General features: G+C 43.5%; 1 protein-coding gene across 1 annotated transcript in view; it reads right to left on the reverse strand.

Moving 5' to 3' along the window:
• LOC106568226 (lysine-specific demethylase 2B) overlaps positions 1-24156 on the reverse strand; it is a 51125-nt gene that overhangs the window by 6269 nt on the left and 20700 nt on the right. Inside the window, exons 13-20 of the mRNA XM_082960456.1 lie at positions 9213-9446; positions 8948-9091; positions 4308-4409; positions 3834-4157; positions 2458-3524; positions 1357-1520; positions 672-833; positions 166-384 (exon numbers count right to left, since the gene is read on the reverse strand). Coding sequence (XP_082816582.1) covers positions 166-384; positions 672-833; positions 1357-1520; positions 2458-3524; positions 3834-4157; positions 4308-4409; positions 8948-9091; positions 9213-9446 — 2416 coding nt within the window. The remainder of the gene's footprint in view (positions 1-165; positions 385-671; positions 834-1356; positions 1521-2457; positions 3525-3833; positions 4158-4307; positions 4410-8947; positions 9092-9212; positions 9447-24156) is intronic.

A 24156-nucleotide genomic window follows, 5' to 3' on the forward strand; every position in this document is an offset into this window, starting at 1 on the left:
GAAGCAATGAATGAACGTTGCAATGAGCGGTCAATGGCCATGTCCGGATTCTCACCAGTATGTTTTAAATAGTAAATAGTACTGTTAGCAGTGATTACTTTTAGTAGAGACATCCAATGTCTCTAGTGATAGTAGGCATTGTGACATGGCCTTGTATGCTCCTACCGGAGAGGTTGATGTCAGTGAGCGAGTCTCTGGTGGTGGTCCCTGCAGCGGTCAGGATGTTGACTGACTGGTCAGTAACGTGGTTGCAGTAGCTCAGGTCCAGTCTGGTCAGCTGGGGCATGTAGCGGATGAGGAGGCGCAGAGAGGTGTCCGTGATGTCCAGCCCGGCCAGACGCAGGTCCACCACGTTTCGCAGCTTACTCCTGTTGTCCAGCTGACCTATGGAGGGAGAGAGAGACAAAGATTGAATGCATGTCAAGTTCTTTTTCTTCTTTTTTCTTTTAAAAGCTCCTTACTTCCAGTAGGAGCAGAATCGAATGCAAGCGTTTCCAGCTGTGTGGTCTATAAAGGCCAACACAAATGTTCAGCAGAGAGCACAGCAAGACCTGACATGGATGGGCTGCAGCAGCCTGACTGGACTGCAAAGCAGATTGACATACTGTTCAATACTTCACACCATGTGTCCAGATGGTCACTAACACAGTGCAGGATTGGCGAAAACCTACCTGGTCTGTTGTCTGTGGGGGGTGAGAGCAGATCCCTCATCTGGGCGTCTTTGAGACCCTCTACCCACTGGACGTCCAGGGTCCGCAGCAGCGGGCAGCTGGCGGTGCAGAGGGCAGACACAGCCACCCAGGAGCAGCCTGAGAGCAGCAGCATCCGCAGACCTGCAGGGACAACAGTCAGGGGTTAAGAGGGGTCAAACTCATCGACATCACTCACTCTCTCAATTCCTACTAAACATCTTAATAGTCTCCAACAGTTCATTAACATGAGGGTGCAAAATCAAGCAAACAAAAACCATCACTATGCAAATGTAATTACAGTCGCCGCATAATTAATTCTAAGAAGAAACAAAGCCAATCGTCAGAAACTCTGAGGAAACCCTGGGGATACCATTATTATGGAGCAGACATACGGCAGCATTCTCTGAAACTTCCAGCTCACCCAACCAAGGAAACAAAGACAGCGTTACATTATCCCCAAACTAGTCACATTAAATACGTTCTTATCAATGCTCTCAGTACAGAGAAGCACAGTAACAGGCTGCAGTGGTGACATCAGGTTTGCAGTGTGTACCCAGAGCCATGGACAGAGACACAGTATAATGGTATATCGTTCTATTATAAAGCCACAGAGGGATATGCACATTGCCTCAGTTACAACACTGCTGGCTGGTGTTTAATATACCTGGCAGTCTGTTGATGAGCCAGCTGAGCTGCTTCTTGGAGATGTTGGTCCAGCTGAGGTCCAGAGCCACAGGCTGTCTGCGGATGATGCCACTCAGCATGAGGGGAGTGATGGACTTACAGCGGTTCAGATCGATCTGCGTCCACAGTCTCTTATCACAGCACCTGGGGAGGCAGGGACGAAGGTAACTACACGATCACACAGCCACCATAGCTACAGCTGTGGAAAGACTACACTGAGGTGAGAGCTCTAGGCAAGCTACAAGCCTTAAGTGTTCATATGGTCTTTCCAATAAACAAGGACCACTTTGAAAAACACAACCCGCTATTCACAAGACTGACTTGTCCAACTTCGTACCAGACGCTTTGGTCTATCAGGCCCTGTCTGGACTTAACAGTTCATGCAGCTGTAGTATTCTGATAATGGAATTCCGAAAACGTCACGAGTCTACATTTAAATGTGTCCACATTGTGTCCGTTCCTGCACTATAATCAAATGCCAGTGTGCATTCTACAAATGGTGGAATAAGCTAAATATGATAACAACAACAGACGGCAGTAGTTAACTACTGTATAGCTAAGTAGCCAGATAACCTCTGTAGCTAGCAAGCAATGCTGAAGGGATTGCATAACTCTAGCCAAACAAAAGCATTTATGAGGCCAGCAAATACGATCCTCAGACGCTAGGAACGCATTTCCTCCAATGTTAGAATGATGGCCTTTCTAGGGAGTTTTTACACCTGCATTGCTTGCTGTTTGGGGTTTTAGGCTGGGTTTTGGTACAGCACTTTGAGATATCAGCTGATATAAGAAGAGCTTTATAAATACATTTGATAAGGTGCCTCTCGGTCCCAAAACACACATTTTCTAGACACTGATGACGTCGTCCACTGTATGCGCTTTTGGTAGCCTGATTGCATCCAGACTGAGGAGAAATCCGCACACAACGCATCCCTGACCACTTCCTGAAGTGGTCAGACAGATCTGAATACAATCAGACCACAAAGTGACTTTTGTGCGTCTAGACCCATGCGATCTTCGTATTCTGATAGCAGAAGTTGCATGTAATTGTCAAGTGTAGACACGACCTCCGATAGCTCACCATCGGTTCCAGGTCTTGCAGACGCGCATGCAGACACACAGGTCTCTGTGTGCGAGGTGGCCAAACACGACCATCCACACCTCCCTGCGCATCACGTGGGCCTGTCCGTCATCCAGGGGAAGTCTGTCTGGTGGGGGGCTGATGGGAGGCGGCCGGATCACGTGACGCTCCATCTGTACACACTTGGGCGGTGAGTGGCAGGGAGGGGGGCGTGGGCAAATAGGTGTGATCGGAGGGCTGCGGTTCCACCCCAGGGGTGAGAGCTGGCGGGGCGTCCCGTTCACCTCCCGCCCCCTGGGGTGGAGCCAGTCTCCGAGGTCACTGCTACCGTTGTCGAGTGGCCGCTTGGGCTTAGGCTCCTCCCCGTCACTCTCAGGCTCTGTCTTCATTGGCCTGTGGTTCTGATTGGCCAAGCTGTCCTCGGTCTTCAATGGTCGACGGTTGTGATTGGATAGGCCATCCTCAGTCTTAATTGGCCTGCGGTTATGATTGGTGGGGGAGTCCTCTGTTTTTAGTAGTCTGCGGTTCTGATTGATAGAGGAGTCCTCAGTCTTCAGTGGTCGACGGTTGTTATTGGTTGGGCTGTTCTCCCCCTTCAGTGGTCTGCGGTTCTGATTGGCCAAGCAGTCCTCGGTCTTCTGGATCTCCAGGTTGAGCTCTTTGCTCAGCTCCTTGCTCAGCTCTTTATTGGGTAGGCGGCGTCGCTGGAGTGCCTTCAGCTGGCCAAGTGTCTTTTCTGGGGCATCGCCCCCCTCACTGCTGGGCCCTGCCCGGGGAGAGCTGGAGCAGGACTGGTCACTCTCTCTGGCTGCAGACGTCCGTAGCAGTGGACTCAGCATAGTCTTTACTTTACCGCCTTTACTGTCCTCTACACCACGTTTCTCCTCTTCTTCCTCCTCATCATCCTCCTTATCTTCATCATCTTCTCTTTTCCCTTTAGCTGCAACCCTGTCCCCTGTGTATCTGTCATCTTCATGGTCTTTGTCCTCATCAACTTTCTCTTGCTTGATGGGCCGTAACAGTTTGGAGGTGAAGGTGAAGGTGTCATCAGGTTTTGGGGGCTTCTTCTGTAAGGGAACATGGGGAGCATATCAATTACTCTGACATTCATTTGTTATAATCATCTTTACAGTTTTAATTTGCATTTTTATAAAGACCTTATTTATCATATATTTTTCTCCAAACAGTGTTTGACAAGTAAGTGGACTACAAATTCTCAAATCAAAAGGGTTATTGTTTGGTAATAGAATTTTGACAAAATAAACTCTGGGCCTTATCAAATCTGTCTCTTATCAAATCAAGAGGAATGCTCAGTAAAGACAGTCAATATAAAAATAATTATCCATGGTCAGCCTAAAGCCTGTTGGATAAATTACCTTTTTCTTGACAACAGGAGGTTCGTCCTCATCTTTGATGTCAAACAGCTTCCTCTTCTTCCTCAGAGGGTTGTCCTCAGGCCTGGGTCGGGGATGAGGTAGCCCGCCCAGAGACAACATGGGAGAACGTTTCTTCAGAGGAGGATATTCCTCTGCTTTCCTCTTGGGGGTGTCATCACGCTCTGCCTTCCTCTTCACTACAGTGGGTGATGTTGGCACACTGGGCAGGTCGGACTCTTCCTTAACGTCACGGTTCAATCGCGAGTCCTTCAGTAGCGACCCGGGAAGGTTGGACGCGTACTTGAATCCTGGTCCTCTTTTTTGCTTGACAGCCAAAAGGGAAGAAACAAGGGAAGACAACTTTATACCTTTTGCCTATTTGTTTTCAGACAATTCAAGTCTTTTTACAATAAACGTGATATATTGAACAGTGCAGAGCGTAGATATTCTGCCTAGAACATTAATTTCCACAACCACATAGATGCTTACTTTCCCGGTCTTCCCTGCATGGTTGCATTTTGGACACTCCCAGCAGTTTGGCAACTCTTCATTTACAACTCCACCAGAATTCTTCACCTGAACAAGAGAGCACAAGTAGTGAGTGGGTCAAGGTGATAAGAAGCACAAGTAAAAGTGATAAAGTATGAAACAACGCTATCATTTATCATTTGCAGAATAAGTCCTTTATAGCAGGGGAAGGCAAATAGATTAATCTGCGGACCAATTTTTGTCGGAGCGTATGATGGGGGGCCGGAACATAAAATTGACCACAACTTAGACCCTCATATTTTGGCGGAGTGAAAAATATAGCTACGAGCAGCAATAAACAGGGTTCACAGGGTGACAAAAGGAACACAAGATCAGTTGGATAACAAATCAAGCACTATCATGTAGGAACTACTGTATCTTCCTTTATGTGCACTAAATACAAAATCATTAGCGTTACATATGCAAAGAGTGAGTTGTTATATATATATATATAGATATATATATATATATATATATATATATATATATATATATATATATATATATATTTTATTTTTTTAACCATCAATACCAAATTCAGTGTGGTACATCTTAACCTGTTGGGGCTAGGGGGCAGTATTTTCACGGCCGGATAAAAAACGTACCCGATTTAAACTGGTTACTACTCTTGCCCAGAAACGAGAATATGCATATAATTAGTAGATTTGGATAGAAAACTCTAAAGTTTCTAAAACTGTTTGAATGGTGTCTGTGAGTATAACAGAACTCATATGGCAGGCCAAAACCTGAGAAGATTCTATATAAGAAGTGCCCTGTCTGACAATTTTTTGTCCTTCTGTTGAATCTCTATCGCAAATACAGCATCTGTGCTGCAACGTGACACTTTCTAAGGCTTCCATTGGCTCTCTAAAGCCGCCAGAAAGTGGAATGGGGTGTCTGCTGTCTCTGGGCAAAATACAGCAGCAGAGTTTGTAAGTGGTCAGCCTGGGGACAGTGAGACTGAGATGCGCATTCACGAGACTTCTCCATTTTTTTTCTTTCAGCCTTTGAATGAATACAACGTTGCCCGGTTGGAATATTATCGCTATTTTATGAGAAAAATAGCATAAAAATTGATTTTAAACGGCGTTTGACATGCTTCTAAGTACGGTAATGGAATATTTAGAAATGTTTTGTCACGAAATGCGCTCGCGCGTTACCCTTCGGATAGTGACCTGAACGCACGAACAAAACGGAGGTATTTGGATATAACTATGGATTATTTGGAACCAAAACAACATTTGTTGTTGAAGTAGAAGTCCTGGGAGTGCATTCTGACGAAGAACAGCAAAGGTAATCCAATTTTTCTAATAGTAATTCTGAGTTTAGTGAGCCCCAAACTTGGTGGGTGTCAAATTAGCTAGCCTGTGATGGCCGAGCTATGTACTTAGAATATTGCAAAATGTGCTTTCGCCGAAAAGCTATTTTAAAATCTGACATAGCGTTTGCAAAAAGGAGTTCTGTATCTATAATTCTTAAAATAATTGTTATGTATTTTGTCAACGTTTATCATGAGTAATTTAGTAAATTCACCGGAAGATTTGGGTGGGAATGCTAGTTCTGAACATCACATGCTAATGTAAAAAGCTGTTTTTTGATATAAATATGAACTTGATTGAACAAAACATGCATGTATTGTATAACAATGTCCTAGGAGTGTCATCTGATGAAGATCATCAAAGGTTAGTGCTGCATTTAGCTGTGGTTTTGGTTTTTGTGACATATATGCTTTCTTTGAAAATGGCTGTGTGATTATTTTTGGCAGGGTACTCTCTCCTGACATAATCTAATGTTTTGCTTTCCCTGTAAAGCCTTTTTGAAATCGGATATTGTGGTTAGATTAACGAGAGTCTTGTCTTTAAAATGGTGTAAAACAGTCATATGTTTGAGAAGTTGAAGTTAAAGCATTTGAGGTATTTGTATTTCGCGCCACGCGATTCCACTGGCTGTTGACTAGGGTGGGACGCAAACGTCCCACCTAGCCCATAGAAGTTAAGGATGTCCATGATAACAATGACAAGTTTCAAGTCGATAGGCCACTGTTAAATGTGGATTTACAGTGGGTTAAATGAGCACTTAAAATCTGATTTTTGATTTGTCAATAACTCAGCCGTCTTTTACCGATCAAGACCAAATGTGTTGTCATTTGGTCCTATGGTTCATGAGAAGAAGATTTCTTTTAAGTATTTTGGCATATTTTAACATATGTGCTAATATGCAGCTACCGGCGAACATTGAAGGATCATTGTGATGAGTCCAACAACCAAATTTGGAGTGAATCTGGCTTTTGTCAATGAGAAGATTTGTTATGATTATTTTAAGTTGTAGCGTTACATAGTTAAACAAGTGAATTGTTAGTTTGCTTATTTGTTAAGATATCAATGCCAAACTTAACATGGTTCATCAATGTAATGTCTTTGATGACATTACACAGGATTTACAAAGGATTTAAAATTGACACATGAAATCAGATTTCCTGATTTATCAATAACTCAGCCATCTCTTAACTAAACCCTTAGCTTTTCTCAAACTAAGTTAAGAGATGTACCATGGGCCTACATGCCAACTTATGGTTCATGATAACAAGTTTTTCAAAAAGGTTTCCAAAATGTCAAGATGGAGGAAAATCTATTCTGATGGAACTTATGGGTCCATGATGAACATTTGTTCAGCATGAGGAAAGACACATACAGTGCATTCGGAAAGTATTCAGAAATGATGTTTTTCCACATTTTGTTACGTTACAGCTTTATTCAAAAATGGATTTAAAAATCTCAATCTACACACAATACCCCATAATGACAAAGCGAAAACAGGTTTTTAAAAATGTTTGCAAATTTATACAAAATAAAAACTGAACTACCTTATTTACATAAGTATTCAGACCCTTCGCTATGAGATTCAAAATGAAGGTCCATCCTGTTTCCAGTGATCATCCTTGAGATGTTTCTACAACTTGATTGGAATCCACCTGTGGTAAATGTATTGATTGGACATGATTTGGAAAGGCAATTCCCTGTTTATATGAGGTCCCACAGTTGACAGTGCATGTCAGAGCAAAAACCAAGCCATGAGGTCGAAGGAATTGTCCGTAGAGCTCCGAGACAGAATTGTGCGTCGAGGCACAGATCTGGGGAAGGATACCAAAACATTTCTGCAGCATTGTAGGTCCCCAAGAACACAGTGGTCTCCATTCTTAAATGGAAGAAGATTGGAACCACCAAGACTCTTCCTAGAGCTGGCCACCTGGCCTAATTGAGCAGTCGGGGGAGAAGGGCCTTGTTCACGGAGTTGACCAAGAACTTGATGGTCACTTTGACAGAGCTCCAGAGTTCCTTTGTGGAGATGGTTGTCCTTCTGGAAGGTTATCCCATCTCTGCAGCAGTCCACCAATCAGGCCTTTATGGTAGAGTGGCCAGACAGAAGCCACTCCTCAGTAAAAGGCAAAATGCACCTAAAGGACTCTCAGACCATGAGAAACAAGATTTAGATTTTCTGGTCTGATGAAACCAAGATTGAACTCTTTGGCCTGAACGCCAAGCGTCACGTCTGAAGGAAACCTGGCACCATCCCTACAGTGAAGCATGGTGGTGGCAGCATCATGCTGTGGAGATGTTTTTCAGCAGCAGGGACTGGGAGTCTGACTAGTCAGGATCGAGGGAAAGATGAACAGTTCAAAGGACAGAGATCATTGATGAAAACCTGCTCCAGAGCGCTCAGGACATCAGACTGGGGTGAAAGTTCACCTTCCAACAGGACAATAACTCTAAGCACACAGCCAAGACAATGCAGGAGTGGCTTTAGGACAAGTCTCACAGCCAGAGTCCGGACTTGAACCCGATCGAACATCTCTGGAGAGACCTAAAAATAGCTGTGCAGCGACGCTCCCTGTCCAACCTGACAGCGCTTGAGAGGATCTGCAGAGAAGAATGGTGTGCCAAGCTTGTAGCATCATACCCAAGAAGACTCGAGGCTGTAATCACTGCCAAAGGTGCTTCAATAAAGTACTGAGTAAAGGGTCTGAATACTTATGTCAGTGTGATGTTTTTTATTTTTCATACATTTGAAAACATTTCTAAAAACCTGTTTTTGCTTTGTCATTATGGGGTATTGTGTGTAGATTGAGAAAAAACAACAACATGTAATCCGTTTTAGAATAAGGCTGTAACGTAACAAATGTCAAACGGAGCAGCGGATATGGGGGTTTAAGTGAGACTTATTAGAGGTTCACAGCAAAGCACAATAATTTCATACCTTGACTACATTGAGACACGTTGACGTATGTCTCTTTATTTGTGGGAATACCTGGGAACAGATTTCCTAAATTAAACTCATTTTTTGCTGAATTCCTGGTGACTTTACATTCTTTTGACCAAAAACATAAATCCTAAAAATTCTAAAATACTTTTTTTGGGGGGTGGGGGACAAAACCAAACCACTCTCGGTCGCCTGTTGCCAACCCATTCTCTATAGGAGGAAGGGCAACCATAAACAAATACACTGCAGTAATGTAAGTGCTCACACCGAATCAATTAAATCAAACAGATAAGATGCTCATTAACAGCATACTGTCTTGAGCAGTTTACCTTGAGGCAGAGTGGATGGACTATCTCATTGCAGATGGAGCACTCCATGAGCATGAGGTTAAATTTGTCCTCCTCTTCCTCCACCGTGTCCTCCTTCCCTGCCTCCCCACACACCAGACACACCGCAGTGTGGGGCAGGACAGGCTGGAGACAACAAACACCACATTAGTATATTAGAAACTCCCCCTCTGCACAGTCACCAGATAAAATGTCCACACACATACAAAGAATGTCCAAACACTCTGCAGGTTAGTATGAGGCCTACCGCGATACACTGCCTCATGATGCAGGACTGTTTCATGCGACCTGGCCCTCCAAACTTCTTCATGTCTTTACAGAAGTGGCATTCTCCACACTCTGTCCTCAGGCACGCCTCACACTTCCGACATCGCGTCCTCCTCCTCCGGGCCCCAGACGTGCTCCGGCTGGCCGACAGCTTGACCGCAGCCGCAGGAGACGAGGCCGTCATTTTGGGTTTGGGCCTGTTGGGAGGTCTCTGCTGCTGAATGGAGAAGAGGAAGAGGTAGGAGAGTCAGGTATCTTTATAGTACAACAACCCAATTGTTTATGAAAATGTATAACACTCCAAAATATACCGTAACCCTAAAGATCTTTATTTATTAAATGCATTTAAGTCAGGTATCTTTATAGTACAACAACCCAATTGTTTATGAAAATGTATAACACTCCAAAATATACCGTAACCCTAAAGATCTTTATTTATTAGTAGATGGTTAGACCAGCAAACTACAGTGAGCGGAAAAAAGTATTTGATCCCCTGCTGATTTTGTACATTTGCCCACTGACAAAGAAATTATCAGTCTATAATTTTAATGGTAGGTTTATTTGAACAGTGAGAGACAGAATAACAACAAATAAATCCAGAAAAACGCATGTCAAAAATGTTATAAATTGATTTGCATTTTAATGAGGGAAATAAGTATTTGACCCCCTCTCAATCAGAAAGATTTATGGCTCCCAGGTGTCTTTTATACAGGTAACGAGCTGAGATTAGGAGCACACTCTTAAAGGGAGGGCTCCTAACCGCAGCTTGTTACCTGTAAAAAAGACACCTGTCCACAGAAGCAATCAATCAGATTCCAAACTCTCCACCATGGCCAAGACCAAAGAGCTCTCCAAGGATGTCAGGGACAAGATTGTAGACCTACACAAGGCTGGAATGGGCTGCAAGACCATCGCCAAGCAGCTTGGTGAGAAGGTGACAACAGTTGGTGCGATTATTCGCAAATGGAAAAAACACAAAAGAACTGTCAATCTCCCTCGGCCTGGGGCTCCATGCAAGATCTCAACTTGTGGAGTTGCAATGATCATGATAACGGTGAGGAATCAGCCCAGAACTACACTGGAGGATCTTGTCAATGATCTCAAGGCAGCTGGGACCATAGTCACCAAGAAAACAATTGGTAACACACTACGCCGTGAAGGACTGAAATCCTGCAGCGCCCGCAAGGTCCCCCTGCTCAAGAAAGCACATATGCATGCCCGTCTGAAGTTTGCCAATGAACATCTGAATGATTCAGAGGACAACTGGGTGAAAGTGTTGTGGTCAGATGAGACCAAAATGGAGCTCTTTGCCATCAACTCAACTTGCCGTGTTTGGAGGAGGAGGAATGCTGCCTATGACCCCAAGAACACCATCCCCACCGTCAAAAATGGAGGTGGAAACATTATGCTTTGGGGGTGTTTTTCTGCTAAGGAGACAGGACAACTTCACCGCATCAAAGGGACGATGGACGGGCCATGTACCGTCAAATCTTGGGTGAGAACCTCCTTCCCTCAGCCAGGGCATTGAAAATGGGTCGTGGATGGGTATTCCAGCATGACAATGACACAAAAACACACAGCCAAGGCAACAAAGGAGTGGCTCAAGAAGAAGCACATTAAGGTCCTGGAGTGGCCTAGCCAGTCTCCAGACCTTAATCCCATAGAAAATCTGTGGAGGGAGCTGAAGGTTCGAGTTGCCAAACGTCAGCCTCGAAACCTTAATGACTTGGAGAAGATCTGCAAAGAGGAGTGGGACAAAATCCCTCCTGAGATGTGTGCAAACCTGGTGGCCAACTACAAGAAACGTCTGACCTCTGTGATTGCCAACAAGGGTTTTGCCACCAAGTACTAACTCATGTTTTGCAGAGGGGTCAAATACTTACTTCCCTCATTAAAATGCAAATCAATTTATAACATTTTTTACATGCGTTTTTCAGGATTTTTTTGTTGTTATTCTGTCTCTCACTGTTCAAATAAACCTACCATTAAAATTATAGACTGATCATTTCTTTGTCAGTGGGCAAACGTACAAAATCAGCAGGGGATCAAATACTTTTTTCCGCTCACTGTAGTTTGCTGGTCTAACCATCTACTACGGAAAACACAGAACCATGGGAACAGGCCTAAAGCCCTGTCATTTGAGTGAAGAGAAGGCAGAGAAAAAGGAGCCAGAGGGCAGGCTGCCTTCTGAGAATTCATTAGCGATCGAATAAACCCCTACTGCCTTCCATTCTGCTAGCAAATGTGCAATCTTTGGAAAATGAAATTGATGACCTACGCGCAAGATTAAACTACCAACATTCAAAACTAATATCTTATGCTTCATAGAGTTGTGGCTGAACGACGACATTATCAACATACAGCTGGCTGGTTATACACTGTATCGGCAGGATAGAACAGCGGCGTCTGGTAAGACAAGGGGCGGCGGATTATGTATTTTTGTAAATAACAGCTGGTGAACAATATCTAGGGAAGTCTCAAGGTTTTGCTCACCTGAGGTAGAGCATCTCCTGATAAGCTGTACGCCACACTATCTACATCTGTATTTTTTGTAGCTGTCTACATACCACCACAGACTAAGGCTGGCACTAAGACCGTACTGAATGAGCTGTATTCCGCAAACAGAAAAACACTCACCCAGAGGCGGTGCTCCTAGTAGTCGGGGGCTTTAATGCAGGAAAACTTAAATCCGTCTTACCAAATTTCTATCAGCATGTTAAATGTGCAACCAGAGGATAAAAATACATTTAAAAAAAAAAAACACCTCTGGACCACCTTTACTCCACTCACAGAGACGCATACAATGCTCTCCCTCGCCCTCCATTTGGCAAATCTGACCATAATTCTATCCTCCTGATTCCTGCAGGAAGCACCAGTGACTCAATCAATAAAAAAAAGTGGTCAGATGAAGCAGATGCTAAGCTACATGACTGTTTTGCTAGCACAGACTGGAATATGTTCCGGGATTCCTCCGATGGCATTGAGGAGTACACCACATCAGTCATTGGCTTCATCAATAAATGCATCGATGACGTCGTCTCCACAGTGACCATACGTACATACCACAACCAGAAGCCATGAATTACAAGCAACATTCGCACTGAGCTAAAGGCTAGAGCTGCCGCTTTCAAGGAGTGGGAATCTAACCTGGAAGCTTATAAGAAATCCCGCTATGCCCCCCGACGAACCATCCAACAGGCAAAGCGTCAATACAGGACTAAGATCGAATCATACTACACCGGCTCTGACGCTTGTCGGATATGACAGGGCTTGCAAACCATTACAGACTACAAAGGGAAGCACATCCGAGAGCATCCCAGTGACACGAGTCTACCAGACGAGCTAAACTACTTCTATGCTCGCTTCGAGGCAAATAACACCGAAACATGCATGAGAGCACCAGCTGTTCCGGAAGACTGTGTGATCACGCTCTCCGCAGCCGATGTGAGTAAGACCTTTAAAACAGGTCAACACGTCTGAAGCCATGAAGTGCTTTGAAAGGCTGCTCATGGCTCACAGCAACAGCATTATCTCAGAAATCCTAGACCCACTCCAATTTGCATACCACCCTAACAGACAATGCAATCTCTACTGCACTCCACACTGCCCTTTCCCCCCTGGACAAAAGAAACACCTACGTGAGAATGCTATTCATTGACTACAGCTCAGCGTTCAACAACATAGCTTATTGATGAGCTTTGAGGGCACTATGGACCCTGGGTCTAAACACCTCCCTCTGCAACTGGATCCTGGACTTCCTGACGGGCCGCCCCCAGGTGGTAAGGGTAGATAGCAACACATCCGCAACACTGATTCTCAACACAGGGGCCCCGCAGGGGTGCATGCTCAGTCCCCTCCTGTACTCCTTGTTTACTCATGACTCCACGGCCAGGCACGACTCCAACACCATCATTAAGTTTGTCGATGACAACAGTGGTAGGCCTGATCACCGACGAGACACCCTATAGGGGAGGTCAGAGACCTGGTCGTGTGGTGCCAAGAACCTCTCCCTCAACGTGATCAAGACAAAGGAGATGATTGTGGACTACAGGAAAAAGAGGACCGAGCACGCCCCCATTCTCATCGACGGGGCTGTAGTGGAGCAGGTTGAGAGCTTCAAGTTCATTGGTGTCCACATCACCAACAAACTAACTAACATGGTCCAAGGAAGCACCCCAAGACAGTCGTGAAGAGGGCACGACAAAACCTATTCCCCCTCAGGAGACTGAAAAGATTTGGCATGGGTCCTCAGATCCTTAAAAGGTTCTACAGCTGCACCATCAAGAGCATCCTGACTGGTTGCATCACTGCCTGGTATGGCAACTGCTCGGCCACCAATACAGAGGGTAGTGCGTACGGCCCAGTACATCACGGAGGCAAAGCTCCTGCCATCCAGGACCTCTACACCAGGCGGTGTCAGAGGAAGGCCCTAAAAATTGCCAAAGACTCCAGCCACCCTAGTCTGTTCGCTCTGCTTCCGCACGGCAAGCGGTACCAAAGCGCCAAGTCTAGGTCCAAGATGCATCTAAACAGCTTCTACCCCAAGCCATAAGACGCCTGAACATCTAATCAAATGGCTACCCAGACTGTTTGCATTGCATGCCCCCCCCCCCACTTTTACACCCCTGCTACTCTCTGTTGTTATCATCTATGGATAGTCACTTTAATAACTCTAACTACATGTACATATTACCTCAATTACCTCGACTAACCGGTGCCCCCACACATTGACTCTGTACCGGTACGCCCCTGTATATAGTCTCGCTATTGTTATTTTACTGCTGCTCTTTAATTACTTATTACTTTTATTTCTTATTCTTATTCGTATTTTAAAAAAAATGTAACTGCATTGTTGGTTAGGGGCCCGTAAGTAAGCATTTCACTGTAAGGTCTATACCTGTTGTATTCGGCGCATGTGACTAATACAATTTGAAGTCATCAACATCTGACCACACTCAAGTGAGAACATGCAATTTTTCTAACTCAAATCATCTGCACTCCAACATCTTAAAAGCTTGGTTTGAAAGTGTTTCCATGTTTCCCTAGCAACATTGTATGCCAAAACACTAACACTTTTACGTAACAACGAGAGGGCACAAGTTTAAATATGCTGTAAAATTCAACTGAAGGCAGTGAGAGATGGAGGGGAGGGGAGAGGGGCTGCTTTGATGTGAAGCATTTTCCATTATTGAGTCCATCTCTTCCTGAGTGTTTATTTTCCCCTCTTATTTCTGAGACAATGTTGTATGTGCCGCTCATAAAAACACACACACACACACACACGGTAAAATATTTTTCTTGTTCAAAAACGTGGGATTTGGCAATAGCCATGGTCGACCCATCGGCGCAGCCAAATTCGGTCCAGTTCATGTGCAAGAACATTTGAGGCCCCCAATCTTGGCGGTGTAGAGTAATGTCTGCATTTTAAGCTAATTACCTGCAATTCTACACATGGAGCGGAGAGAAAATGTTGCAATATTGCGAATTCCCTGCGATTTAACATCCTGCAGTGGAGGTGAGAAAAATGTGCAATTCTAAATTTCATGCAATTCTATGCATTTTGCCATGGCTAATGCTGTGTTATGCTCAAACATAAAATCAATAATCCCGAATTCATTCATTTTTTCCCCCTAGCTTTTATTTTGTTGAGTTAGTTCTCAAAGATGATATATTATGCAAAAGTATTCACCCCCCTTGGCATTTTTTCTATTTTGAAGCCTTAAAATCTGGAATTAAAATTGATTTTGGGGGGGGCTGTATTATTTGATTTACACAACATGCCTACCACTTTGAAGATGCTAAATATGTTTTATTGTGAAACAAACAACAAATAAGACACAAAAAACGGAAAACTTGAGCGTGAATAACTATTCAATACTTTGTAGAGCCACCTTTTGCAGCAATTACAGCTGCAAGTCTCTTCGGGTATGCCTCTATAAGCTTGGCACATCTAGCCACTGGGATTTTTGCCCATTCTTCAAGGCAAAACTGCCCCAGCTCCTTCAAGTTGGATGGGTTCCGCTGGTGTACAGCAATCTTTAAGTCATACCACAGATTCTCAATTGGATTGAGGTCTGGGATTTGACGAGGCCATTCAAGACATTTAAATGTTTCCCCTTAAACCACTCAAGTGTTACTTTAGCAAATATGCTTAGGGTCATTGTCCTGCTGGAAGGTGAACCTCCATCCCAGTCTCCAATCTCTGGAAGACTGAAACAGGTTTCCTTCAAGAATTTCGCTGTATTTAGCACCATCCATAATTCCTTCAATTCTGACCCGTTTCCCAATCCCTGCCAATGAAAAACATAACATGATGCTGCCACCACCATGCTTCACTGTGGGGATGGTGTTCTCGGGGTGATGAGAGGTGTTGGGTTTGCGCCAGACATAGCATTTTCCTTGATGGCCAAAAACCTACATTTTAGTCTCATCTGACCAGAGTACCTTCTTCCATATGTTTGGGGAGTCTCCCAAATGCCTTTTGGCGAACACCAAACGTGTTTACTTATTTTTTTCTTTTAGCAATGGCTTTTCTCTGGCCACTCTTCCGTAAAGCCCAGCTCAGTGGAGTGTATGGCTTAAAGTGGTCCTATGGACAGATACTCCAATCTCAGCTGTGGAGCTTTGCAGCTCCTTCAGGGTCATCTTTGGTCTCCTTGTTGCCTCTCTGATTAATGCCCTCCTTGCCTGGTCTGTGAGTTTTGGTGGGTGGCCCTCTCTTGGTAGGTTTGTTGTGGTGCCATACTCTTTCCATTATTTAATAATGGATTTAATGGTGCTCCGTGGGATGTTCAAAGTTTCTGATATTTTTTATAACCCAACCCTGATCTGTACTACTCCACAACATTGTCCCTGACCTGTTTGGAGAGCTCCTTGGTCTTCATGGTGCCGCTTGCTTGGTGGTGCCTCTTGCTTAGTGGTGTTGCAGACTCTGGGGCCTTTCAGAACAGGTGTATATATACTGAGATCATGTGACAGATCATGTGACACTTAGATTGCACACAGGTGGACTTTATTTAACTAATTGTGTGACTTCTGAAGGTAATTGATTGCACTATATCTTATTTAGGGGCTTCAGAGCAAAGGGGTTGAATACATTTGCACACACCACTTTTCAATTTTTTAAACAAGTTATTTTTTTCATTTCACTTCACCAATTTGGACTATTTGGTCTATGTCCATTACATGAAATCCAAATAAAAATCAATTTAAAATTACAGGTTGTAATGCAACAAAATAGGAAAAAACGCCAAGGGTGATGAATACCTTTGCAAGACACTGTATACAGTACCAGTCAAACAATTGGACACACCTACTCATTCAAGGGTTTCTCTTTATTTTTCAATATTTTCTACATTGTAGAATAATAGTGAAGACATGAAAACTATGAAATAACACATACGGAATCATGTAGCAACCAAAAAAGTATTACATAAAAATATATTTTATATTTGAGATTCTTCAAAGTAGCCACCCTTTGCCTTGACAGCTTTGCACACTCTTGGGCTCCCGAGTGGCGCAGCGGTCTAATGCACAGCATCTCAGTGCAAGAGGCATTATTACAGTCCCTGGTTTGAATCCAGGCTGTATCACATCCAGCCGTTACTGGGAGTCCCATAGGGCGGCGCACAATTGGCCCAAGTTTGACCGGGTTTGGCCGGGTTAGGCCGTCATTGTAAATAAGAACTTGTTCTTAACTGACTTGCCTAGTTAAATAAAAAGGCTACATTTACCTAGAATGCATTTCAATCAACAGGTGTGCCTTGTTAAAAGTACATTCGTGGAATTTCTTTCCTTCTTAATGCATTTGAGCCAATCAGTTGTGTTGTGACAAGGTAGGGTGGTATACAGAAGAAGCGCTATTTGGTAAAAGACCAAGTCCATATTATGGCAAGAACAGCTCAAATAGGCAAAGAGAAACAGCAGTCCATCATTACTTTAAAACCTCTTTGGGAAAGGCGTGCCGCTAGCAGGACACCTCGACAACATCCGGTGAAATTGCAGAGCGCGAAATTCAAACTACAGTATTATAAATATTTAACTTTCATAAAATCACAAGTGTAATAGATCAAAATAAAGCGTAACTTCTTGTTAATCCAGCCGCTGTGTCAGATTTCAAAAAGGCTTTATGGCAAAAGCACACCATGCGATTATCTGAGGACAGCGCCTCGCATACAAACACATGAAAAACATATTTCAACCAGGCAGGTGCGACACAAAAGTCAGAAATAGCGATATAATAAATGCCTTACCTTTGATGATCTTCTTCTGTTGGCACTCCAAAAGGTCCCAGTTACATCACAAATGGTCCTTTTGTTCGATAATGTCCTTCTTTACATCCATAAAAACTCAGTTTAGCTGGCGCGCTTCAGTCAATAATCCACCCAGTTTCTCTCCATCAAAATGCATACAAAATGAATCCCAAATGTTACTAATAAACTTTTCCAAACAAGTTAAACAACGTTTATAATCAAACCTTAGGTACCCTAATACGTAAATAAACAATACAATTTAAGACGGAGAATCGTTAGTCTTTACCGGAGAAAAATACCAAAGAACGCGCTCTCATTTACACGCTTGGTAACACTACAGTCAAAATGGGAGCCACCTAGAAAAACAGTTTTTTTCCAAAAACCAGCCTGAAACTTTCTAAAGACTGTTGACATCTAGTGGAAGCCCTAGGAACTGCAATCTGGGAGGACTTCACCTTATAATAAAAGTGAGCCATTGAAAATAGTGGTAGGCTGAATTTGTTTTTTGGGAGGGATGGTTTGTCCTCGGGGTTTCGCCTGCCATATCAGTTCTGTTATACTCACATGCATACTTTCCACAGTTTTAGAAACTTTAGAGTGTTTTCTATCCAAATCTACCAATTATATGCATATCCTAGCTTCTGGGCCTGAGTAACAGGCAGTTTACTGTGGGGACACTTTTCATCCGGACATCAAAATACTGCCCCCTATCCCAAACAACTTCATTTTATGGAGGTCAGTCAATCCGGAAAATTTCAAGAACTTTTCAAGTTTCTTCAAGTGCAGTCTCAAAAACCACAAGCGCTATGATGAAACTGTCTCTCATGAAGACCGCCACAGGAAAGGAAGACACAGAGTTAACTCTAATGAACTTATCCTCTGCAGCAGAGGTAACTGCACCTCAGATTGCAGACCAAATAAATGCTTCAGAGTTCAAGTAACAGACACATCTCAACATCAACTGTTCAGAGGGGACCGTGTGAAATCAGGCATTCATGGTCGAATTGCCTGAAATAAATCACTATAAAAAGGACACCAATAATAAAAATAATAAGAAGAAGAGACTTGCTTGGGTCAAGAAACACAAGTAATGGACATTAGACAGGTGGAAATCTGTCCTTTGAGTCCAAATTTGAGATTTTTTCGTTCCAACCGCTGAGTCTTTGTGAGACGCAGAGTAGGTGAACGGATGATCTCCAAATGTGTGGTTCCCACCGTGAAGCATGGAGGAGGAGGTGTGATAGTGTGGGGGTGCTTTGTTGATGACACTGTGATTTATTTAGAATTAAAAAGGCACACTACCACAGCATTCTGCAGCGATACGCCATCCCATCTGGTTTGCGCTTAGTGGGACTATCATTTGTTTTTCAACAGGACAATGACACAACACACCTCCAGGCTGAGTAAGGGCAAAATACCAAGAAGGAGAGTGATGGAATGCTGCATCAGATGACCTGGCCTCCACAATCACCCGACCTCAACCCAATTGAGATGGTTTGGGATGAGTTGGACCGCAGAGTGAAGGAAAAGCAGCCAACAAGTGCTCAGCATATGTGGGAACTCCTTCAAGACTGTTGGAAAAGCATTACTCATAGGGCGGCGCACAATTGGCCCAGTGTCGTCCAAGGTAGGGGAGGGTTTGGCCAGGGTAGGGTTTGGCCAGGGTAGGCCATCATTGTTAATAAGAATTTGTTCTTAACCGACTTGCCTAGTTAAATAAAAAGCGGGTTGAGAGAATGCCAAGAGTGTGCAAAGCTGTTATCAAGGCACAGGGTGGCTACTTTGAAGAATCTCAAGTATATTTTGATTTGTTTAACACTTTTTTGGTTACGACATGATTCCATGTGTGTTATTTCATAGTTTTGATGTCTTCACAATTATTCTACTATGTAGAAAATAGTAAAAATAAACAAAAAACCCAAAATGAGTAGGTGAGTCCTAACTTTTGACTGGTACTGTATATAGGTACATTATCTTTTCTACATATTTCAAAATTACAACTTAGGTGGGCCGAAAAACCCTTAGTGGAACACCCAAGCATTTTTTATACAGAACAATCCCTTATATAGATGTACTGTACGCAAACAACAAGGAAATACAGGCTATGCCTGGTCACTAAAAAGGAGAAGACCCAGGGGATATTAGCTACTGCAAACAAACTCATATTTTAAATCATATTCAAAAATCACACTGATATTTGTTATACTATTTTGATATTGAATACTGCAGAGTAGGGCTTGCAAGTTACGCATTTCACTGTACTTGTGCACGTGACAAATAAAACTTTAAACATCCCGAGGGTACTGTGAATTAATCTATATTAGGCAGACTATTGGAGGATGGTTTCTATACTGAACAAAAATACAAACGCAACATGTAAAGTCTTGGTTCCATGTTTCATGAGCTGAAGATCCAGAAATGTTCCATACACAAAAAGGTTATTTCTCCCAAATTTTGTGCACGTTTGTTTACATCCCTGTTAGTGAGTATTTCTCCTTTGCCAAGATAACGCATCCACCTGACAGATGTGTCATATCAAGAAGCTGATTAAACAGCATGATCAGTACACAGATGGACTGATCATGCTGGGGACAATAAAAAGCCACTCTAAAATGTTCAGTTGTCACACAACACAATGCCACAGATGTCTCAAGTTTTGAGAGAGTGTGCAATTGGCATGTTGACTGCAGGAATGTCCACCAGAACTGTTGGCAGAGAATTTAATGTTAATTTCTCTACCATAAGCCACCTCCAATGTCATTTTAGAGAATTTGGCAGTACATCCATCTGGCCTCACAACCGCAGACCATGTGTAACCAGTCCATCCCAGTACCTCCACATCAAGCTTCTTCAGCTGCGGGATCGTCTGTGACCAGCCACCCAGACAGCTGATGAAACTGAGGAGAATTGGTCTGTAATAAAGCCCTTTTTGTGGGGAAAAACTCATTCTAATTGGCTGCGCCCCTGCCCAGTCATGTGAAATCCATAGATTAGGGCCGAAATGAATTAACTTCAATTGACTGATTTCCTTATTTAACTGTAAAATCGTTGAAATTGTTGCATGTATACTTTTGTTCAGTATGCTTCAAAGAGATACTGCACTTATCACGACCGTTCACCCATAGATCACAGGGTTATAATGTACTTCACCAAGCGGCACATACTTATATATGGTTATATACACTACATAGCCAAAAGTATGTGGGCAGCCTTTCAAATTAGTGGATTCGGCTATTTCAGCCACACTCATTGCGGACAGGTGTATAAAAATGGAGTAGACAAACATTGGCAGTAGAATGGCCCGTACTGAAGATCTCAGTGACTTTCAGCGTGGCACCGTCATAGGATACTACCTTTCCAACAAGTCAGTTTGTCAAATTTCTGCCCTGCTAGAGCTGCTCCGGTCAACTGTAAGTGCTGTTATTGTGAAGTGGAAATGTCTAGAAGCAACAACAGATCAGCCGCGAATTGGTAGGCCACACAAGCTCACAGAACAGGGCCACGAGAAGATAAGCGCATAGCACGTAAAAAAAATAAAAAAAAAATAATAATAATAAATACATTTAAAAATAAAAAAAATAAAAAAAATCGCCTGTCCTCGGTTGCAACACTCACTACAGAGTTAGAAACTGCCTCTGGAAGCAACATCAGCCTCAGAACTGTTTGTCGGGAGCTTTATGAAATGGGTTTCCATGGCCGAGCAGCCGAGCAGCCTAACACCATGCCCAAACCGGACACAGGCGTGTGTACGCAAGTTGATTTTGTCCCCCCACACCAAACGCAATCACGAAACACAGGTTGAAATATCAAAACAAACTCTGAACCAATTATATTAATTTGGGGACATGTCGAAAAGCAATTTGTCCTGGGATATAAAATGTTGAGTTGTTATTTTACCTGATATGCAAAGTCCTCTACTCCGACAATTAACCACACATAAAACGGTTACCGAATAGTTTCTAGTCATCTCGCCTCCTTCCAGGCTTTTTCTTTTTGGACTTTATATGGCGATTGGCATCAAACTTTCATAATAAGGTGTATTACCACTACCGACCTCAGTTCATCTTTCAATCACCCACGTGTGTATAACCAATGAGGAGATGACACGTGGGTATTTGCTTCTAAAAGACAATGAGGAGATAGGAGAGGCAGGACTTGCATCACGTTCGGAATAACAAATAGAAGCATCTATTTTAGTGCTTGGGAACGAAGATGCTCGTTGGCAGGTGCGAGCAGTGTGGGTGCAATGATTGAATAACATGTATGTGTACATTTATTTTGCAACGCTTGCACACTTGACACGTCCGGCTTGGGTAGCATGTAAGATCACCATGCGCAATGCCAAATGTCAGCTGGAGTGGTGTAAAGCTCGCTGCCGCCATTGGACTCTGGAGCAGTGGAAACGTGTTCTCTGGAGTAATGAATCACACTTCACCTTCTGGCAGTCCGACGGATGAATCTGGGTTTGGCGGAAGCCAGGAGAACGCTACCTGCCCGTATCCATAGTGCCAACTGTAAAGTTTGGTGGATGATGAATAATGGTCTGGGGCGTTTTTTCATGGTTTGGGCTAGGCCCCTTTGTTCCAGTGAAGGGAATTCTTAACGCTACAGCAAACAATGACATTCTAGACCATTCTGTGCTTCCAACTTTGTGGCAACAGTTTGGGGAAGGCCCGTTCCTGTTTCTGCATGACAATTTCCCAGTGCACAAAGCGAGGTCCATACAGAAATGGTTTGCTGAGATCGGTGTGGAAGAACTTGACTGGCCTGCACAGAGCCCTGACCTCAACCCCATCGAACACCTTTGGGATGAATTGGAACGCCAACTGCAACTAGGACGAATCGCCAAACATCAGTGCCCGACCTCACTAATGCTCGTGGCTGAATGGAAGCAAGTCCCAGCAGCAATGTTCCAACGTCTAGTGGAAAGCTTTCCCAGAAGAGTGGAGGCTGTTATAGCAGCAAAGGAGGGACCAATTCCCTATTAATGCCCATGGTTTTGGAAAGAGATATTCAACAAGCAGGTGTCCATGTACTTTTGTACTGTATATACACTGAACAAAAATATAAAGAAACAAACACAAGGTTTTACTGGAGTTACAGTTCATATAAGGAAATCAGTCACTTAGGCCCTAATCTATGGGATTTCACATGACTGGGAAAACAGATATGCATCTATTAGTCACAGACACCTTCAAAAAAAAGTAGAGGCGTGGATCAGAAAACCAGTCAGTATCTGGTGTGGCCATTTTCCTTATGCAGTGCAACATTTTCACATAGAGTTGATCTGACTGTTGATTGTGGAATGGTGTCCCTCCCACTCTTCAAATGGCTGTGCGAAGTTCCTGGACATTGGCGGGAACTGGAACATGCTGCCGTACACGTCGATCCAGAGCATTCCAAACATACTCAATCGGTGACATGTTTGGTGAGTATGCAGGCCATGGAAGAACTGGGCCATTTTCAGCTTCCAGGAATTCTGTACAGATCCTTGCGACATGGGCCCGTGCATGATCATGCTCAAACATGAGGTGATGGCGGCGGATGAACGGCACGACAATGGGTCTCAGGATCTCGTCACGGTATCTCTGTGCATTCAAATTGCCATCTATAAAATGCAATTGTGTTCATTGTCCGTAGCTTATGCCTGCCCATAACCACACCATGGGGCACTCCGTTCACAACATTGACATCAGCAAACCGCTCGCCCACACAACACCATACACGTGGTCTGCAGATGTGATGCTGGTTGGACGTACTGCCAAATTCTAAAACTAAGTTGGAGGCAGCTTTTGGTAGAGAAAGGAACATTAACCTGTTAGGGCTAGGGGGCAGTATTTACACGGCCGGATAAAAAACGTACCCGATTTAATCTGGTTATTACTACTGCCCAGAAACTAGAATATGCATATAATTATTGGCTTTGGATAGAAAACACCCTAACGTTTCTAAATCTGTTTGAATGGTGTCTGTGAGTATAACAGAACTCATATGGCAGGCAAAAACCTGAGAAGATTCCTTACAGGAAGTGGCCTGTCTGACAAGTTCTTGTTCTTCTTGACTCTCTTTATTGAAAACTGAGGATCTTTGCTGTAACGTGACACTTCCTACGCTCCCATAGGCTCTCAGAACCCGGGAAAAAGCTGAATGATGTAATTCCAGCCCCTGGCTGAAAAACATTAGCGCCTTTGGTAAGTGGTTTATCAGAGGACAATGAGACTGAGGCGCGTGTACGAGGCGACCCCATGTTTTTATTTTCTCTCTCTTTGTACTAAAACACAGATTCCCGGTCGGAATATTATCGCTTTTTTACGAGGAAAATGGCATAAAAATTGACTTTAAACAGCGGTTGACATGCTTCGAAGTACGGTAATGGAATATTTAGAATTTTTTTGTCACGAAACGCGTCGGGCGCGTCACCCTTCTTTACCCTTTCGGATAGTGTCTTGAACGCACGAACAAAACGCCGCTATTTGGATATAACTATGGATTATTTTGAACCAAACCAACATTTGTTATTGAAGTAGAAGTCCTGGGAGTGCATTCTGACGAAGAACAGCAAAGGTAATAACATTTTTCTTATAGTAAATCTGACTTTGGTGAGGGCTAAACTTGGTGGGTGTCTAAATAGCTAGCCCTGTGGCGCGGGGTTTTCTACTTAGAATATTGCAT

This window comes from Salmo salar, chromosome 13 (genome assembly GCF_965601325.2).
Source record: "Salmo salar chromosome 13, fSalSal1, whole genome shotgun sequence".
Taxonomy (NCBI): domain Eukaryota; kingdom Metazoa; phylum Chordata; class Actinopteri; order Salmoniformes; family Salmonidae; genus Salmo; species Salmo salar.